Genomic DNA, 20418 nt, shown 5'->3' with positions numbered 1-20418 from the left:
CCTCATGGCTGACGTGTTTCCACTTTGCTCGGCCTGTTCAAGTGGGCCGTAGTTCGTCGTTGCACACCATGTCTGGTGTTCCTCACTGACTGCTCACCAGCTGGAAGCACGGAACGCTGGACCTGGATGGTTCATGGCGCTCGCATCAAGTTGATCTCGATCTGCTGTACGACTGTAGCTCTTTTCCGATTTTGAGCGAGTGCTGTTGATTGATTCGGTCATTTGGAAGTACGGCAGGTCACGATGTGGGTGGTTCCTGGTCGGTCGTCGGAACGTATTTAGAGATGTGGCCTATGCTTCTCTTTTCTGACTGTATGCAGTATGCACCCCCTTCTATCCACAGTGAGGAAAAAAATCTCGGCCGCTTGGTTTGGTTGCCTTCGCGGCTTCCTGTCAAGATGGCAATGGGGAATTCCTCGTCGGGGATTGACCCACCATCTCCGTCCCCGCGGGGGGGAAATTTCCCCGTCCCCGTCCCCGCGAAGGCCATTGAGGAACATTTTTCTCCCATCCTCGTTCCCCGCGGGGAATTGGTCCCCGATGGGGATCCCCGTACCCGACACTAAACAAGATAAAGGCAATAGAACAATAAGCATGACTAAGACATGGTTATCAATTGTGATCTAAAGTTCATACACACATCATAATCATAACATACAACTAGTCACATTCTTAATTTCTCAATCATAGTTCCTCTGCATCCATATTCTATATATTTGTATTTATTAATTAACGGGGCGGGTACGCGGGTTTCGGGTACGGGGAAATAGAGAACATCCCCGAACCCGCCAGACCCGATGGGGAGAGAATTTTCACCATTAGTCTCTCCGTGGGGAGTAAATCTCTCACATCTCCGATCCCCAGTAGAGGAATTCCCTACGGGGAATCGGATTTCGGGTCCCCATTGCCATCTTGAGCTTCCTGTCCTCCACACTCGGCAGGAAAAACCGTGACGTCCATCCGGCTTCCTGTCCTCCACACTCGGCCGCTTGGTTTGGTTGCCTTCGCGGCTTCGCCTGTCACCATCCGTCGTGATTGAACAGTGGAGCCCGAGCGCGCACGCCCGCACGTCGATCGGCACCATGCAAGCGCGCGCTGCCAGCGCTCCCGCTCCCGCTCCCATCTGACCAATTCCCAGCCACGAAAACTCCGCAAACGTCGCACGCACGTACGCCGTCTCCGTGCCAAGCATGGACACCGCGCTAATTAACCCGAGATCGATCGGGCCCCAACCCGACCACGCACAGACACCACCTCCGCACGGGGATTAGCAGACGGCGCCGATCGACGGTGAGCAGGCAGCAGAATTAGCGGAGCGCGCGACGATGGCGGCGGCGGGCGTGTTCTGGGGAGGCGGGAGGGCGGACGAGGTGGCTGACTTCGACGAGTACGACCCCACCCCCTACGGCGGCGGCTACGACATCGCGCTCACCTTCGGTCGCCCGCTGCCGCCCTCCGAGGAGACATGCTACCCGATCTCCACCGCAACCTCCTCCGCCTCCTCGTACGACCGTCCCCAGCAGGCGCAGCACGGAGGCCGGAGGCCCGGCGGCGCCGAGGAGTCCCACGGGTCAGCTGCAGGGTACGGTGGAGGCGGCGGCGGCGGGTACGCGGTGTCCGGGCGGCCTCATCAGCCTCATAAGGAGGAGACCCACGGCTACGGGAGGAAGGGACACGACGACGATGACGAGCAGCAGGCGTACCGGAAGCCGAAGCCGGCGTACGGGGACGACCACGACCACGAGCAGCAGGCGTACCGGAAGCCGAAGCCGGCGTACGGAGACGACGACGACGACGACAGGAAGCCCGGCTACGGCCGGAAGAAGAAAGTGAGCGTAGGCCGATGGGCCTTAAAACTCGTAATCTGGGCCGTTTTATACGTGGGCCGTTTTAAACGTGAAATTACAGGGACACGACGACGAGTCGGATGACGACGACGACAAGAGAAAACCACGTTACAAGAAGAAGGACGACGACGACTCCGATGACGATGACAAGAAGAAGCGTTACGAGAAGAACAACCGCCGCCGCCACGACTACGATGATTGAGCCCTTCAGTCTCATATACATACACTAATCATGCGTTATCATCCCCTCGAGCTGCATCTCCCTTACGGTAGTAAATAAGCAAGGCTGGGATAGATTGAACATACAGTCTTGCTTTTCAAGTGACGCCTACTACTTTTTTTTTCTTGTTTTTGTTCTTCAGCTTTTTACTGCTCCGATAACCTGTATACTCGGTTACTTGTGACGACGATTGTTCTTTGAACAAAATAATACTGTTGATTTTCAGGTTCACAGTAAAAAAAACGTCATAAATGACATGCTGCAGCTGCACAGGTGCTGTTCTTCGATCATAGCTGCTATAGATCAACTTGCATTCTTCGCTAACATACATCAATTTTCCAATCCTAATTTCCTGTTCCTTTCGCTGAAATTTGCCTGATGCTGAAATATTATGAGAAAAAAATATTGTTTGAAAAATACTATTGAAGTAGTTTAATTTTATACCGAGGACAGCTACTGTGTGAACCTGAAGCTCCCCGTGGTAAGTCGTTGTACCGTATTGGCAATGCTGCCTAGTTACGTAGAGACGGTACGGGGAATTTAAGTTGCTCATCCTAGCTTGTTTTGAGCTGGAAAGCATTGGGTGGGCGTGGTTTTTCGTTTGGCCGATAAGCAATGACAGAAAGCACTGCCAACTATTTAGTAGTGTTTTTATCTCACAACAACCAAACAGACAGTACTTAGGGCACTCACAATGCAAAACTCTATCACAGAGTCCAAGACAATTAACTACATATTATTTATGGTATTTTGCTGATGTGGCAGCATATTTATTGAAGAAAGAGGTAGAAAAAATAAGACTCCAAGTCTTATTTAGACTCCAAGTCCACATTGTTCGAGGTAATAAATAACTTTAGACTCTATGATAGAGTCTGCATTGTGAGTGCCCTTAGAGCTAGCTGTGCCCGCCACGGTGCTCATTTACAAGTGGAAAGAGAGAGGATACAGAGTAGGAGAGCGCAAGCCGAATCGGAGCCGCATATGATGAGCAGTGCTGACTGCCGATGGCCACCATGCAATGTCCAGCGCGTGACGTCGCCATCAGGGTATCATACGACAATGCTCTGCGGCGCGCCGCCGGCCTATACTCCATGCATGCCTCGGACCGCACCCGCGCGCGGGCGCGGTCGTGCTCGCAATGTGGCAGAGGGCACAATGTGCATGCAGAGTATGGTGATCAGATGTGAGCTGAGGACACTTGAGGTTGTTTGCTTCTACGTATGCGCCTTTTGTGAGCATGCCCTGAGGGCGAAGGCACATACATGCGCATAAGAGAAAGCGAGGGATTATATAACTTTAGAAGAGAAGAGAACCTTTAATTTAGCAGTAAAGTTTTTTCTGCCCTAAAGGGGACATGCTCTCACTCTCTCATCCATTGGATTTACATTGAAAAGCGTGAGCAGTCCGGTCTAAAAACTATGGGATGATTTTATTCAATGTCTTCTCTCTCTCTCTCCTATCATATCATTCATCTATCATGCTTTTTATATCTCAGTTCTTGTGTAGACAGTTTCTTGTATAAGAAACTATTTTCTTCTCACTTTTCCTTCAAATGGCACATCATCATTTTGTTTAGTTGGTATCCTAATTAGTGCCAATAGAAACCACCTTGTTTCTGGGTTGGAACTCCCCCCTGCATGCACCCCTAATGTGTGAGGAAATGTATGTAACCCATCCCGCGTATGTCGTGAAGCTTGATATGCATGGGAAACAAAGGGTACACTTTGTTATTCACATCAGTATTACATTGCATTAGAGGTTGTGCATCATAGTCTTAATTCAATCTAAACAAAGGCAATGCAATTTTTGTTTGGTTTGTCTTGATAGAGAGTTGTATAGTGTGGTGTAGGCTAGCTTTGCTTTGAGGATAGTAATAGCTTACATATGAGCCCTAACCAAATAGGGAAGACCTACCCTACCGAAGCCTAGCCTGGATAAGGCCTTGTTTGGATACCCGAAGCTCACTTGTAAAAGATGGATTATTACAAGCTAGATTATAGAAGTTAAGTTAGCGGTTATTTGGATCAATAGGTTACATAAGTTGGGGTATATAACTTTTAGAGTAAAATTATCATAATGTGTGCCCCTGAGTTTGTGGATGGAGGCCTTAAAAACCGCCATTCATATTCTCAACAGAGTTCCAAGCAAGTCTGTACTTAAAACACCGTATGAGTTGTGGACCGGTAGGAAACCCTCAGTCAACCATCTGTGTGTCTGGGGGAGCCCTACTGAAGCAAAAGTATTTAACCCAAACATAGGAAAGCTAGACCCCAAAACAGTAAGTTGTCATTTTATTGGCTATCCAGAAAAGTTGAAAGGTTATCGTTTCTACTGCCCTGGTAGACATACCAAGTTTGTGGAAACGAGACACGCCAGTTTTCTAGAAGATCAGATGATCAGGGGGAGCAAGGCAGCGCCAGAAATTACCCTTGAAGAGAAGCGGGTGTTCATGCCCATTCCCATGGTGCAAGAACCCTACTTCACGATACCTGTTGTTGTTGGATCTACACCAGTAGTGACAACACCTGCTTGCTTTTTCGCCTATGGCTAATTCGGAACCTGTCCTTCAGGAGCCGAATGAACCCATAGTCGAAGAACAGCAGTCTCAACAAGAGCAACCTCAAGGAGAAATGCCAGTAGCAGAAACTTCTGGCAGACCTCAAAGAGCGAGAAAGTCTCCTATTCCAGATGACTATATAGTCTATGAATGCGAAGAAGTTCAGATGGAGGATGAACCCACTTCATTTGAAGAAGCCATGAGGAGCACTGAAGCATCTAAGTGGCAAGAAGCCATGAAAGATGAATTAAAGTCTATGAGTACCAATAAAGTTTGGGACCTAGAGGAAATTCCTGAAGGAGCCAAAACAGTAGGCTACAAATGGGTCTACAAGGTGAAACGTGACTCCAAAGGGAACATAGAAAGGTACAAAGCAAGACTGGTAGCCAAGGGTTTTACTTAGGGAGAAGGGATAGATTATAATGAAACATTCTCTCCCGTCTCGAGCAAGGACTCTTTTAGAATCATAATGGCCCTAGTGGCACATTTTGATCTAGAATTGCATCAAATGGATGTAAAAACTGCATTCCTCAATGGGGATCTTGAAGAAAGAGTGTACATGGCACAACCAAAAGGTTTTGTTGTGACAGACAAAGAAAGAATGGGTTGTCGCCTAAAGAAATCCATTTATGGATTGAAGCAAGCATCCAGACAGTGGTATTTGAAGTTTGATAAGACAATTAGAAAGTTTGGGTTTAAAGAGAACGTTGAGGACAATTGAGTATATGCAAAGTTTAAGAATGGGAAATACATTTTCCTAGTACTGTATGTAGATGACATTCTACTAGCCAGTAGTGATGTCACTCTGCAGCAGGAAACCAAGAGATTTTTGTCCTCAAATTTTGATATGAAAGATTTAGGTGAAGCTTCTTTTGTTTTGGGCGTAAAGATTCACCGAGATAGAAGTCGAGGGGTATTTTGATTATCCCAAGAGGCATATATAGAGAAAATATTGAAGAAATTCAATATGCATAAGTGTAGACCTTCACCTGCTCCCTATAGTAAAAGGTGACAAGTATGGGGAACATCAATGTCCCAAGAGCAAGTTCGAGCGCGATCGCATCCAAGCCGTTCCATATGCTTCAGCTATCGGAAGCTTACAGTATGCCCAAGTGTGCACACGCCAAGACCTGGCTTTTGTGACCGGGCTGCTTGGCAGATATCAAAGAAATCTAGGTATGGAACACTGAAATCTAGTAAAGAGAGTCTTAAGATACTTGAGCACGAAGTTGATCTCATCAAAGACAGAACTGCTCCCGCGCCTGACGGGAACCATTCCCGCTCCCGCTACGCTCCTACATTCCAAACGAACCGTCAGCACCATGGGCGGTTTGCCTGCGAGCACTTCCCATGGCATCCGTACGGATGTATAAATGTGAATGTTTACATCACAGATCAATGAAATAACTTGGTTCATTGCCATTCTCGTTTCCATTACATTCCAACGCAAAAACAGAATTTGATTCTAAAGTGGATCTAACGGATAAGAATTATGATGGGTAGGAGAGATAAGGGTGATGGACTATTCTCAATTTGTTCGCTCATAGATTATTTACAGTATAGATATAGATAGATAAGACAACACTACTACACATAATTATCCACTACAGAAAAAATGAGTCATAGACCCCATGGTTCAGCTGATAACTATTTATACCAGTGGTTACTAAAACCGCTAATACCACTAAACAAAATGTAGCTTTTTAGCTTCTAATAAAAGAGGCTCCCGCAAAATGTCTTGGCCCGCAATAAAACCTTCATGCATGCGGTTACACAAATATTAGTGCAATGTTACAAAATAAAATTAGTAGACAGTATTTTTTTATCAGGTACAATTAGTAGACTGTTACACAGCTTTGCACTGGCTTTAGAAGACAGCCCCGAAACGTGCGCAACCAGAAGATGGCGACGTGCCACACTAACCAGCAGCTCTTATGTGCAACATTAAATAGTCTCACGTTTGTCCTGAACCTGCAGATAACAATCAGAAGATCAACAGCTCATCCACACGAAATTATACGAGTGCAGGCTCAAACAGAACAAAATATTTTTATGTATCGGTCATCATCTACTGATTGTAGATCACATGCTGTTTTTAGCAACATATACACAGTGCATGTTCCAAAACAGATGGTCTAGCAACATTTGTGTGACCAAATGGTTTCAGCATCATACATGCCACATCTGTTCCAGCAGCATCTGCGTGACTAAATAGGATAGCACTAGATTCGGCGTCATATATGTGATGTGCTTTCTTTGGCCATACAGAAAAACATGAAGCACACAAGTGATGAACTGAAATATGATGCACTGAAAAATTATGCAAGCTAGTCACCATCTCTGATTCAAAAGAAATAATAATATGAGTTAGTACACAGTTTAGTATCTTGTCTACATTGAGATACACACATCCTGCAATTCAGTAACCGTTTGCTTCGATTAATATCAGAAATTCATGTCTACCATGACACTGCATCTCTTGGAAACCTAATCCAGTGCAAGAAATTTTGTTGTATGTTTCTAGAGCATGAGTCTATGGCAGGGAGATCAGCACCATGTCACAGGCTGCTCATTCTCCTTAGCTGCAGCTGCAGCCTCCGGAGACAGAACTTGGAGTTCTGCTCCCATCAGTGCTGAACAGCAGTGGACATTATCATGTTGGATGAGGCAGCACCACCAGGAACAGCACGTTGGATGGGACAGCATGACACTGGACGCCGATTGATCCACCCAGTCCAAGGGAGAATGCAAGGTCGAACTGCTGCCCATCAGTTGATTTTTGGGTCCAACCAATGAGACATGATCCAATGAACATGGTCTTATGGATTGTATTAACACAATGGGAAAAACCACTACCCATTCTTATAAGGAAAAAGTTCAAATTACTCCCTCCAAGTTTATGCAATGTCCAGATAACCCCCAAAATAACCCCCTAAACTAACTTTTGGTTTGATTTAGCCACCTCAATTATTCCAATTGGTCCAATTTACCGCCTAAGAAGATTTGTCCTTTCATTCTCCACATACAAGTTGAAGTTTTATCTCAAAATTTGAGGTGATAGAGGACATCATGATTTATATTTTAAAAAATAGTACATTATCATTTTCTCATCATTATTTTCATACGATTTTGTATTTCTAGTGTCTATTTTTATTTAATGTCATAACAGGTCAACATACTAACGAAAATTTTTTATGTATTTTCCTAGTATAAATCAAGATGTTCATTATCACCTAACAAAATTTAAACTCAATGTATTTTCATTATCAAGATGTATTTTCCTAGTATAAACTTGAGGAGAGTAATTTGGACTTTTTCCAAATAGTTTTCAACAAAATTGATAAAATACAGATGCATAACTAAAAATTCAGGTGTTTTATCCTTCTGAGCACGCATCTGAATTTTTTTGTTTTGCATTGTCTCAAACATAGTTCTTACGGCGTAAAGGCGAGGCACGGCGATGGGGGGGCGCCTGGACGCCTAGGCGCCCGCCTTGCCCGCCTAGGCGCCCATTCTGCAAGGCGATGGGGGGGGCGCCTGGACGCCTAGGCGTCGCCTAGGCGACGCCTTGAGAACTATGGTCTCAAATGACAAGTTTGGACTTAACATAGGACCACAAGAGAACCTCCTAATGCAGTTTTTCAAGATTATAAAAACTTTCTATGTATGATCTCTAAGAATATTTGAAGTTTCCAACAATTTACTAGTTTTCACAACCATGAAATTTGAGGAGATTGTTTTACTGAAGACTGGGAAGATGCCCTCTGAACATGAGTAGCCCTTAGTTACCTTCTAGACCATGGTCCCCTATTTTCATGTACCAGTGATAGTGTCCTCCACCAGGTGATCTAGGAAAGGACTGGTTCAACCAGTCAGCACTAGGGGGAGTTATCCAGTAACCAATAAGTCATATTTGGTCTCTTAACTGTTTCTCTGTGGTTTTATATACACCTTGAACGCTTTGGTGACCACAACTTTTTTATGTTAGGTTTATTTATGTTATTCAAGTCCAGTTCTGGACCCTTTTGGAATACAGTTACAGTACGAACAAGAAACTTAAAAGCAGTATCAGCATTGCATAGTGCAAGAATATTCTAGCATTACAAATATTACTCTGCTTTACCATCTAAATTTAAACTTGACTCATCAATAGTAACTTTTCAACCACCAATACAGATGTACATTATTGTTGAAACAAAATATACCTCGGCAGTGATAATTAAAGCCCTGGCTTCATTGTTGCTGCTGAAGTGATCATGGACCGGCTTGAAACAAGTGATAGATCATCAGAGTACGGTTATTGTGAGTAAAACAAAGAGTTCAATGCACAAGTGGTCCTGAACTTGTCAAGGGGTGCCACTAGGTCCACGAACTTTGAAACGCGGTTCTAGATCCCTAAACTTGTTAAGTGGTGCACCACAGTGGTCGGTATGGTCCAAAAAATGGACCTCGAGTGAACCATTTTATATGTTTACAGATGTACGGTGTACCATTTAACAAGTTTAGGGACCCAAAAGTATGTTTCCAAAGTCCGTGGACCTAATGGCACACCCCTTGACAAGTTCAGGGGCTGCTGATGCATTTAACTCTAAAAAAATAAAATAGCAGCTTGAAAGTAAAATCTGTTTTTAGACTTTTGATTACCTACCATACACCTCAAAAGAAAACATATATACCTACATTGCTAGTCCAACAATCCAAATTTGGATTTCCATGTGTCAGCTTTCACAATAAAGTAGCTTTAAGCAAAATCCACCATTGATTTAGTTTCCAGAATTAACATTCAACACTAGATCAAGTAGCAACCTATCACAACATATACATATATCCTACTCCTAAGTTGATTGGAACATACCAGCGAAAACCAATGGATGCTATTGTATATATTAACGCATGCCCTGAATAGCTCTTGTAGACAGAGTTAGATTTTATATTGAGAACATGTATTGTGTGCTGTGTAAAGGCATAATTATAGAAAACAAAAGGGAAAGAAGTCCACTTTACAAACTTGAAATCATGTTTGAGCTCATAACGCCCTAAACTGTTTTTTCTTTTTCTTTTTTGTCTACTTAAACCCTGGGCTTGTAATTTCATATCGCTTCACTCCCTAAAGGCCTAAACCAATTTGGCATAGTGCTGATGGCATAGACAGTGTACTGCCACATCAGTTCACGGTGTTACGTAAATATACATGATAACTGGATGGATAAAGTGGACTTTCTCCAAATAAAAACACCAGCAGCATGAAATGACTTCATCGTTTGTCAACTTTGTTTGGTCAAAAATCATTTTTTATGTTTTATATTCACAGATCTCCACTGATTATCCCAACATGTGAGACTGATACAAAATAATCCTTCAAAAAGTTTACCTGCAAAATCTTGTTCAATGCCCTCCCAAAAGCTAGTTTTACATTTGCAGAATCAATCACACCATTTTCATAACTGAAAATAAGTTCTTCCATACTTGAAAATGTCCTGTATGAAGAAAACAAACATGGAATATAACATATTTGTCACAAGATTGCTGAACAGTGAGTTTGACGGTACAAAAAAAAAGTGTGGCAATATTGAGTGCATATTCTTGTCTAATGCTGAATCATATAACTCTTTATAAGATATTTGTCACAAGATTGCTGAACAGTGAGTTTGACAGTACAAAAAAAAAGTGTGGCAATATTGAGTGCATATTCTTGTCTAATGCTGAATCATATACGACATTGCTGAATTACAAAATTAAACTTTCACAGGAAACAGAAAAGAAGCTTTTGGTTAATCCTAGAGTGAGAGACTTACTTGCTTCCACCATCCCCTTCCTTCAGAACTACCTCAAATGTTCCAAACCAAGGGAGGATTACATATCTGATATACTCCAAACAAGGGTTGACTGATGCTACATTCAGAGGGCAGAAAACTCTCCTCATTTTAAAACTTAAAGTATCCTGCAACCAAAAAAATTCAAATGAAAGAGAAGTCAAATATCACCTCTAAAACTACAAAATTTGAAGGTCTACTATTGGATGCATCTCTATGTTCATTTACAGTGATAAGAATCTATATGATAGAATAGGTCGAGTTTGAAATGGAAGGATAGAATATCCTGTGGCTTGAACTCAAATCCCCAAAATATGTCACCAATCCTGCATCAGTTCTCATAGGAAAAATAAGGTTGTTAATATCGTTGTTTCATACATTCAATAATTTTATGGTAAAATGGTTTCCATGTAGAGCATAGTGAATAAAAAATGCAAGATGATTGCTAAAAGGTAACTAGTCTATAAGACAGCACAAACAGTGAAGTAAAACACACAAAGGTAGCTAGTTGTAACATTCTTTTTCACAAATATATTTTATGTGCAATTTGCCATCCCCTCTTTCAGTTAGACTATGCAAACTACATGGATAACTAAATCTTGTACAAACTTAGAAAGTACTAAAATTCTCATTTCGTCAGAGTTAAACAGTTCTAGTGCATTATAGCTGATAATAATCAGATGTTGCAAAGAACATGAGCATTCAGAATTCAGAAACATATCCTGAATGTTTAGCTTTCAAAAGAGATAGCATGAGAAGCCAACTATCTGCCATGTTGAGATAAGACACTACATACCACTTCATCTTCCATGAGTATATTCTGTGCCAAACCTCCCTTGTCATGCAACTCAGGGTATCCTATTAAACCAGGCAGCATGTCTGTATATCAAGTTAAGGATAAATTGTCTCTCTCTGATAGGATTGGTGCACAAGTATAAGCCAAATTGAGCGATAATAATATGGAACAGAACAAACGGTCTGAATCAAGATACTGTGGAACAAAATAGTTAGATTGTTTTCCCTATTTGCTCTCTTTGCATACAATTTAGCCAACTTGCCCACATCTCGATCATCAATACTTAAGAGCCACATATCCACCTGTAACTACAAAAATAACACATAATGCAAGGTCAAAATTGTACACATTTAGGCTTCTCACAAAACAAAACATATTTTTCAGGTCAAACATACTTTTCTTTAGTAATGTTTGAAAAATAGAACTCCAGATAAATTGACAAAACTATCTCAAAATGTATTTAAAAACTACAGTCTATTGATAATACCAAATCTTTATAGTTCTCAGATGCAATTCATTACATTTGTATAAATAATTTTACCAACTTGCCAGGACTGTTCGGAAATTTACTTTCCCTCTACAACATATCTGTCCACATTTCCATCAGCTACTCATTTTTAAAATCCCTGGTGCATCTCATTCTAAATAACTAATTATGAAAGCACTTGCCACATATCAACAAGAATAAAGTAGCACGCGGCACATGAGTCCTTTTACTTAAGGTAATAAAAACAGGCATGCTAGCCTTAGCCTTGCACCCCTTGTCTCACAGACGCGCTGGAGATAGAAGAGGAGCACAGAGCACACAAAAAACAAGCATAAATAAATGGTGCTTGCTGAACTAAGGCAACAGCCAGCCTCTCCTACTCCATATATTGAAGTCAAAGCAATGTGTATTATGTCACTACCAACTAAAAGGCCATACTAGCTACAATCTAGTGTTACTACATGCTACAGTCACGCATGGTGGAGCTACTACTTCTGTACTGCAATGACAAATAGAGTGGAGAGCAGCTGATTATCTAACAGGGTATATGGTTCCTATATATTCTGATTTCATAAGTTTTGAATCGTTAACCTTGTTAAAAGCACAGCAAAATATCCAATATTGAATAAGCTATGTGTAAATCACTAAAATTACAGGGAAGTACAACTATTATTTATGTATTATCATAATATATGAATGTGCTATAAAGAAACAACAACCTTCTGGCTTAATAAGGCAGCAACCTGTATGCAAGGGTAAAATATCTCAGCCACAGGAAAAATTTCTAGTTCATGCGGTTCCATGTCCATGTTCTTGCGACACCTGCACAGTAAACAATAATAAATTGACCTGCTTGATAAATAAAAAAAAATCCAACTGTTCAGTTCCAAATTGAAGTATTTGCAAATGAAGAAACCAAAAAAACAGGGACTACCTTGATAACTGATCCACATCATTTTTCCTGGAGACATCCAGTGCAAGTAGCCAATAATCAGCTGGATGGTGATTTAATTCATCTGATAACCACATAAACCCCACTTTACCAAGATCCATGCCAAGTGCTTTCCACAACTCAATATTGTAGCAACCGATGGCTCGTGCTCGATCTAGATTGTATGCAATCTTCTTGTTTCGGGCAAACAGATCGGCCATCAAAACTTTAACTGTGCAACCAGCTTTGACCATCTTATTGACATACATTGTCTTCATGATTCCCTGCATGACAACAAATTTACAAATTGTACCACAAATTCTGAGGTAGAAAATTGAACAGACAGAACAATAATAAGCAGTCTTACACTGAAATACCATGAAACTAATAGCATGAATAATGCATGAATGGAAGGTGCAGTGCCATATTACCGTAACTAACAAGTCCCCCTCCTAAAATATAACTATAGAAGAGTTTCAACACAATAGTTTATTTATGAAAGATATTGTAAAGCTGGCCAAAATGCCACTGCTAAATACTGCAAGTTCAATAAGAAAGAACAAGGGAACATAAACGATTTTGCATACCTCAGCTATTGTCATCTCGGAAGATGGTTCAAACCAAACATAACAAACAGGTGTTGCCTTTCCTTTCAGCAAGACCTGAATTTCAACTTCCTTTATGCATTCATCCCCTATGCTTGCCAGGACTGCAAACCTATCAACAGAATCCATCTTCATGCTATTGCTACGAATAAACATCAAATTCCCATAAAGTCAGAATAACTCTTGGAACAGCATCAATCAAGGGTTTGAAACAGGTATGTAGTTACCTATTAGCAACCATGCTGGAAGCAGACTGATCATCCATTATTGAAATTCTGTATTGCTGTCAGTTTGGTTCAAACAAAATAGTGTGCCTGAAAGAAACAGGTTTTGAGTAGTGAGATCAGTGCTTAGATTGCAAGTTGAAACATAATCACATTGCAGAACAATGCTTATAGCTTAATAAGACTGCGATTTGAATCAGGATAGCTAAAGCACCAGTGAATATAAGAGTCAAACCTGAAATAGAAAAAAGTATGGCATGGTATTTGGGCCCATCTGGATATGTGAATCGGCTACAATTCCCTTCAGAATCACTAGGAAGTAGAAACCCTGACTACAGTCAAAGACAGTACTGATTCTAGGTAGAAACGTTTCTAGTGGTTCTATCTTTCTTTTTACCAGAGATCAGAATCACCTCCTGGGTAGTTTCTCCTAATTCTGATTCTTGCGAAATAAATATACGCCCTAAATCTAGAGATATACACATGGGAGTAACTACTACCGGGAGTATAATCTAGAAATATTTCTAGTGGTCCACTTCAAATGAAACCAATTAAAATGGGTCGCTTTTGAATTGTTCTAAACCTAAAAATTAAACTATCTTTGTAAAATATTATCTATTTTTATGATTTTTTCATGTAGAGCAATGATTTTTGTCACCCTTCAAAAATCAGAATCTGACCAGCTAGCCAATCGATTTGGGGAAGTGATTCTGATTCACTAGAAAACACTAAATTCCAAACGTTTATGATAGAAATAGATTTAGGAGTGTGTAGTGTAGCAGATATATCAGCTTCATATACATAGGTAAGAAAAAAATGATTTCTTTCTTTTTACCAGTCGTGACCAGGGAACAGATGCAAGCAAAAACCCAACACTCATCCCTACACATATAATAATAATACAAAATTGTGACGATTTTACTTACGTTTTTTGCGAGATAAAGAGCGAGGAAGGCTGTAGTTTTAGGGCAGTCTATAAAGTCAAACCAAACTTTTCGGGAGCAGGAAAAATTCCCTTAAATATGTATCTTCCACGGAAAAGCAGCTAACCAACGAGTTCACAAAGAACTCCGACGGCAATCTCCGAGTCCTACAAGCAAGCCCTGACAATATTGCCCGCCCTGAAGCCGACATCCCTGAGTCCTAATCCTAAATAAATAGACAAAAAAAAGGTTAGATTTTTTAACTCATCATCATCAAAACGCATCGAACTCTCGGAACAAGGATTATATAGATTACTCATTACTCATACACCAACAAAAAGGAACTCGAGGAGAGAGAGAGCGCACGGCTGCGGGAGACGGAGAGGCCCAATTTTTTACAATTTGGTCCTTTTTTTGAAAAAAGTTCACAATTAGACCCCTGGAAAACTTAAGTGCAGAAATGGACCCAGGGCTCGGCGCCATGCATCATGGCGTCGAGGTATCACGTCTCGGCGCCATGGATCACGGCGCCGAGCTCCCTGGGCCAAGCCAGCGTGGATTTTGCGTGGCGGCTTGTGTGGCAAAAAAAAAAAAAAAAAAACCAGTCGGCGCCAGAGATCACGGCGCCGAGCTCGGCGCCACGGATCTCGGCGCCGAGCTCGGCGCCACAGATCTCGGCGCCGAGGTCCTTTCCAAAACGGCCGACCTCTTTCTCTCTGCTTCCTCTCTCCTCGCGCAGCGCTCTGCTCCTGCTCCCGCACAACTCGCCTCGCCGCGCGCCCCGCGCTGCTCCTCCTCCGCCGCGCGCCTCGCCGCGCGTGCCCCGGCCGGCCGCCCCGCGCAGCGCTGCGCGCCCCGCAGACCCCGCGCAGCTCGCCACGCCGCCCCGCGCACCGCGTGGCCCGCGGCGCCTCCTCAACCGCGGCGTGGCCGGCTCGTGCCGTGGTCCTGTGCGGCCGCCGGCGGGCGGACAGCCGGCGCCCACCCGAGGTAAATTTTTTTTTAATTTTCAGTTTGTAGTTGGCATTTTTTTATTATTTAGGTTGTTTTGTAATGTTTAATTTAGTTATCAGTTAATAATAATTTAGTTAGTTATTAGTTTTATTAGTTTTATAATTTAGTTATCACTAAATAATAATTTAGTTAGTTATTAGTTTTATTAGTGTTATAATTTAGTTAGGTATTTCATCTAGCAATTTTTTAGTTAGTAAAGTTTTGGTGTCAATTAAGTTAGATAGGTAGTACTTGTAATAAACGTAGTTACCAAAGATACTTAGGATATGTAATAATATTATGTATTTTCATGTCGTATGTTCTTATTAACATAGTTATGTAGTTAGCAAATTTAGTTATATAGTTGGGTAGGTAGATTATTATTAAAATAGATACACATATACATAATAATTCGTATGTGTACTATAGTTGTAGTTGTATTAGTTATATGCCTAGTAACATGGTTGTTTTGTGTATCAATTAGATGGACAATTTAGTAACCTTATATCATGGAGGAAGTGTGGAGAAAGATCAGTTTGGCAATGTTGATTTTGTTGGAATGGAAACGGTCCCTTTGATGTTTGATGAGCGGCCCTTGTTTTCTGAATTGATGGGTAGTGCTCGTGATGAGCTTAAATGTAATTCGAATGAAGAAGAAATCTTAGTTGAGGGGGTCATTCACCATGGCGGGTCAGGAACAATTTTTAGGCGGTTGGTCCCAATTGTATCCGAGGTTCAATGGGACAAATATGTCAAAACTGTCATGAAGAGTGAGTTTAAATGTTTGGATTTGGTTGTGCGCAACTTGTCCAAGGAGCCAGGCCCTCTAGTGGATTCTCCTCTTAATTGGCAACCACCCATTGGCCCTCTAGTGGACAATCCGGCACCCTCAGCTTCTCTGATACCCATTCAGAACGTGGGTGTGGAAGATGTGGTTGCCGTTCCTGATGCTCAATCCGGTCCCAATGAGGTTGGCTGCGTACATACCCCTATGACCCAGACAATTCCATGTAAGTGGCGTAGTTGCATTATTCATTTTGTTAGCATTCCTTCGTTCGATTTAGTTGTCTCAATTGTATGCATATTTGTGGTTTTGTTGTAGGTGACAATCCAAGTAATGATTGTTGTCATCCTGTGCCTCCAACATTTAATGTTGACGCAGCTTTTATAGCATCTAATAGTTTGGATGTTAATATTGAGGATGATGAGGAGCCCTATGGCACAGCTAGAGCTGTTGATTCCGATGATGACGGCCAGTTGCACCTTTAAGTGAACAAGAAATGGAGCTTATCAGACGTTTTTGTCCTGATCGTGATCCACTAGTTCACGAGTTTAGTGACCTCAGTCATTCTCAAAATGCTTATGCAGAGGGAAGAGATGATGAGCTGCTGGAGGCTCCTGAGCCTGGTGAGAGTGTGCAAATTCAGAAGGGCATGATCTTTAATGATTTGCCCAGCTTAAGAAGGTGGTTGCAACAATATTCTGTAATACGTAAAAGACCCTTCAAGGTGATGCACTCCCATGTTGAGCGCCGCTACACGGTTGTGTGTGAGATGTCAGATTGCAACTGGAGGGTCTGTGCTCGTAAACAGAAGGCCACCGGGAAGTTTAAGATCACAAAAATTGTAGGTCCACACACTTGTGCCCAGACTGACCTTCAACAGAAGCATCGACAGTTGACCTCTACACTTATTGCTAGTACGTTATGCACAACTTTAAAGGGTCAGCCCAACTTGAAGGTCAGAACAATTATGGACATGGCTCAGAAGATATTTAAATATGACATAAAGTATGGCAAAGCATGGAGGGCAAAGCAAAGGGCCTGGAAGATGATATATGGGGACTGGGAGGAGGGGTACGAGCAGCTGCCAGCAATGTTCAATGCAATGAAAGCAGCTAATCCAGGCATGCATTACGAGTACATTCCGAAGCCTAATGAATGGAGGAATGGGAGGCAGATATTCTTTCGTGCATTCTGGTGTTTTCCACAGTGTGTCCAGGCCTTTAGGCACTGCCGTCCAGTGTTATCAATTGATGGTACTTTTCTGCTTGGCAAGTACATGGGCACTCTTTTGGTAGCCATTTCCTGTGACGCTGACAACGCATTGGTTCCTTTGGCTTTTGCTTTGGTGGAGAGAGAGAACAAAGACAGCTGGGGTTGGTTCATGCGCCTTGTTCGTATACATGTCATTGGCCCACATAGGGAGGTTGGTGTCATATCTGATAGGCACCAGGGCATACTCAGTGCCGTACAGGAGCAGATTCCTGGTTATGCACCTTTGCACCATCGTTGGTGTACTAGACACCTTGCAGAGAATTTACTTCGGAAAGATGGTACGAAGGACAACTTTCCTCTATTCGAGGAGGTTGCTCGAATGCTTGAGGTGCCGTTTTTTGAGGAGAAGTTGGAGCAGTTAAAAACCGCAACAAATGCAGAAGGTAGGCAGTGGCTGCTAGGTTTGATGAGGGAACCTGAGAAATGGACAAGAGCCCATGATAATGGTGGATGGAGGTACGAGTTTCAGACTAGCAACATGGCAGAGTCATTTAACAGTGTGCTCAAGGGTATACGTGCCATGCCAGTCAATGCCATTGTATCTTTTACCTTTTATAGACTAGTGGCCTGGTTCAACGATAGACATGCTCAAGCATTGCAATTACAGAGTAATAATATGAAATGGGCACCTAGAGCTAAGAAGCACCTTGACAAGGCAAAGGAAAGGGCTAGAACACATGACATTGAGTGTTTTGACCATGCCACTGGCAAGTACCAGGTCACTGAAAGGGGTGGTACAACGTCAGATGGTGAGATCCGACCATCAAGGAGTTATATTGTTGTCCTGACTGATTTTTCATGTGGATGTGGGAGACCAAGACAGTACCACTCTCCTTGTTCTCACTATATTGCAGCAGCTAGGCATCGCAACTTTGACTACGAGACCAAGATACCATGGGAGTTGAGTGTTGATAGCCTTGTGCTAACTTGGTCGCCCCGTTTTGAGCCTTTCCTAGATGAGGGGCAGTGGCCAGAATACATTGGCCCAAGGTACATTGCAGATCCAGGTGCTCGCTGGAACAAACGTGGAACCAGAAAGCGTACGAGGCATAAGATGGTCATGGACCAGATTTCAGGTAGAACGAGGCGAGGGAGAGCAACCCCGTTTGTTACTGACCCCGAGCAAAATCAATGTGGCAAATGTGGTAGACTTGGACACAACTCGCGTACTTGCCATTGGCCGCTAAGTCAGGTGCACTTAATATTCTATGTACTTTAGTTGTTAAATACTTTCATATGCAACTTACTTTTTGGCAGACATACATGTTCTAGTGCTCCTTTGTTTAATATAATGACATTGTAATGTATTATTTTTTTCTGCTTAATTACTAACTAATGGATCAAATTTGTTTATAGGATGGAGCAGTTCCACCTCCTGGATCCATACTACGAGGTGAAGCACCGAGGACGACTCACTGCCGAGGGGGCGGTACTTACTTTGATCTTTGCTTTTCATTTATTATTAATTTGTGTACTTATGAATTAAATAACTTGATTGTATGGTTGCAGGAACTACCCCCGCTTCGACCTCGAACGCATGACAAGTTCGAGGAGATGCGGTATGACGACAGGTACACACCTCTGCTGCAGAGGGCTGGCCTAGATGTCATATCGTATCAGGTTCGTCGTGGGTTGCCTCCAATTAACCCCGCGGCGATCACAGCTTTGGTTGACAGGTGCACCATTTATCTATAGTAATCGTATGTTTTTTTGAACAAACTTTATCTATCTTTATGAAAACCCTAACAACAATGTTCTTTAAATTGTAGGTGGAGGCCAGAAACTCATAGTTTCCACCTACCTTGTGGAGAGATGACTGTTACACTCCAGGACACTCAGAAGATCCTGGGTTTGAGTGTTAGAGGTCGTCCAGTTATCGGACACTGCAGGCCCGATGGTTGGAGGGCCAGAGTTGAGGCCTTCCTTGGAAGACCACTTCCTCCGGAGGCACCGACGCAGCGCACCACTGGGGTACCAATTGCTTGGCTTAGGCAGAGCTTTGGTAATTGTCCGGCACATGCGGACCAGGAGACAGTTGCCTACTACTGTAGAGCTTGGATCTTGCACCTATTTGGGTGTGTTCTTTTCCCTGACGCGACAGGGGACACTGCATCGTGGATGTACCTCCCGTGCCTCACTGACTGGGACACCACAGGTACTTTTCCCTTACACAGTTATTATTAATTTGGTTTCTTATGTTCACGTATGCATTGATTAAATTGATTGCAACGGTTTCAGGTACTTACAGCTGGGCTTCGGGAGTGCTGGCTTACCTATACCGTAGCCTTTGTGAGGCGTGTCGTCGGACCGCAAGTAGTTCTTCCGTTGGTGGTTGTGTTTACCTACTGCAGCTTTGGATGTGGGCTCGTCTTCCAGTTGGACGGCCCATAGTTGACGCTCCTCGGGAATGGTTTGCAGTGGGCAACCCTCGTCACCGTCCGACGTTTGCCCATCTTTGGGACCAGGCGAAAGTCGCCTTCAGCAGGACTTCACGTGCGTACGTACAGTATGCCAATGAGCTCGACACGCTTAGGCCCTCCATGGTGAGTAAAATGCAGTAGTTCTTGTTTATTGTATGCTCGATAGTTTATCTAACTTGCCATATACATGTCTTATGTTTGCAGGTTAATTGGGAGCCGTACACGGCGAATGATGCGCTACATCTTGGAGTAAGCAGCATGTGTAGCGAGGATGAAGACTTGTACTTGATGATCTGCCCTCTGATTTGCTTCTATGCTGTTGAGTGGCACCTTCCAAATCGAGTAGCCCGCCAATTTGGCTTGTGCCAGCAATGGCCTGTCCCTCCATTTGATACTTCCGTGGAGCTGCACAAGTAAGTTATTTTGGTAATTTATTCCATGCATTTGATAGATATGTTGACTGCAATTTATTCAAAGTTCAATATTTATTCAAAGTTCAATACCTTAAATTCAGTGGACCCAAGCAGATTATGCGTACCTTGAATC

General features: G+C 42.8%; 3 protein-coding genes across 3 annotated transcripts; 2 read left to right on the top strand and 1 right to left on the bottom strand.

Moving 5' to 3' along the window:
* LOC8075718 (uncharacterized protein At5g39570) lies at positions 161–2322 on the top strand. Its single transcript, XM_002454252.2, has 2 exons — positions 161–1829; positions 1909–2322. The coding sequence occupies exons 1-2, from the start codon at positions 1326–1328 to the stop codon at positions 2047–2049; spliced, it is 645 nt and encodes a 214-aa protein (XP_002454297.1). The 5' UTR covers positions 161–1325; the 3' UTR covers positions 2050–2322.
* On the bottom strand, positions 6569–13521 carry LOC8068589 (tyrosine--tRNA ligase 2, cytoplasmic). The gene is made up of 9 exons (XM_021459586.1): positions 13484–13521; positions 13239–13398; positions 12655–12935; positions 12440–12542; positions 11430–11541; positions 11234–11295; positions 10420–10565; positions 9996–10101; positions 6569–6595 (listed from the first exon to the last, which is right to left on the bottom strand). Exons 1-9 carry the CDS (start codon positions 13519–13521, stop codon positions 6569–6571), a joined length of 1035 nt encoding a protein of 344 aa, XP_021315261.1.
* On the top strand, positions 18171–20289 carry LOC110434838 (serine/threonine-protein phosphatase 7 long form homolog). The gene is made up of 6 exons (XM_021459585.1): positions 18171–18644; positions 18809–18881; positions 18962–19128; positions 19222–19607; positions 19691–19995; positions 20077–20289. The coding sequence occupies exons 2-6, from the start codon at positions 18810–18812 to the stop codon at positions 20287–20289; spliced, it is 1143 nt and encodes a 380-aa protein (XP_021315260.1). The 5' UTR covers positions 18171–18644; position 18809.

This window comes from Sorghum bicolor, chromosome 4 (assembly GCF_000003195.3).
Source record: "Sorghum bicolor cultivar BTx623 chromosome 4, Sorghum_bicolor_NCBIv3, whole genome shotgun sequence".
In the NCBI taxonomy this organism is placed as follows: Eukaryota; Viridiplantae; Streptophyta; class Magnoliopsida; order Poales; family Poaceae; genus Sorghum; species Sorghum bicolor.
Note: the sequence above shows the minus strand (reverse complement) of the source record. Positions and strands in the feature narration are given on the sequence as shown.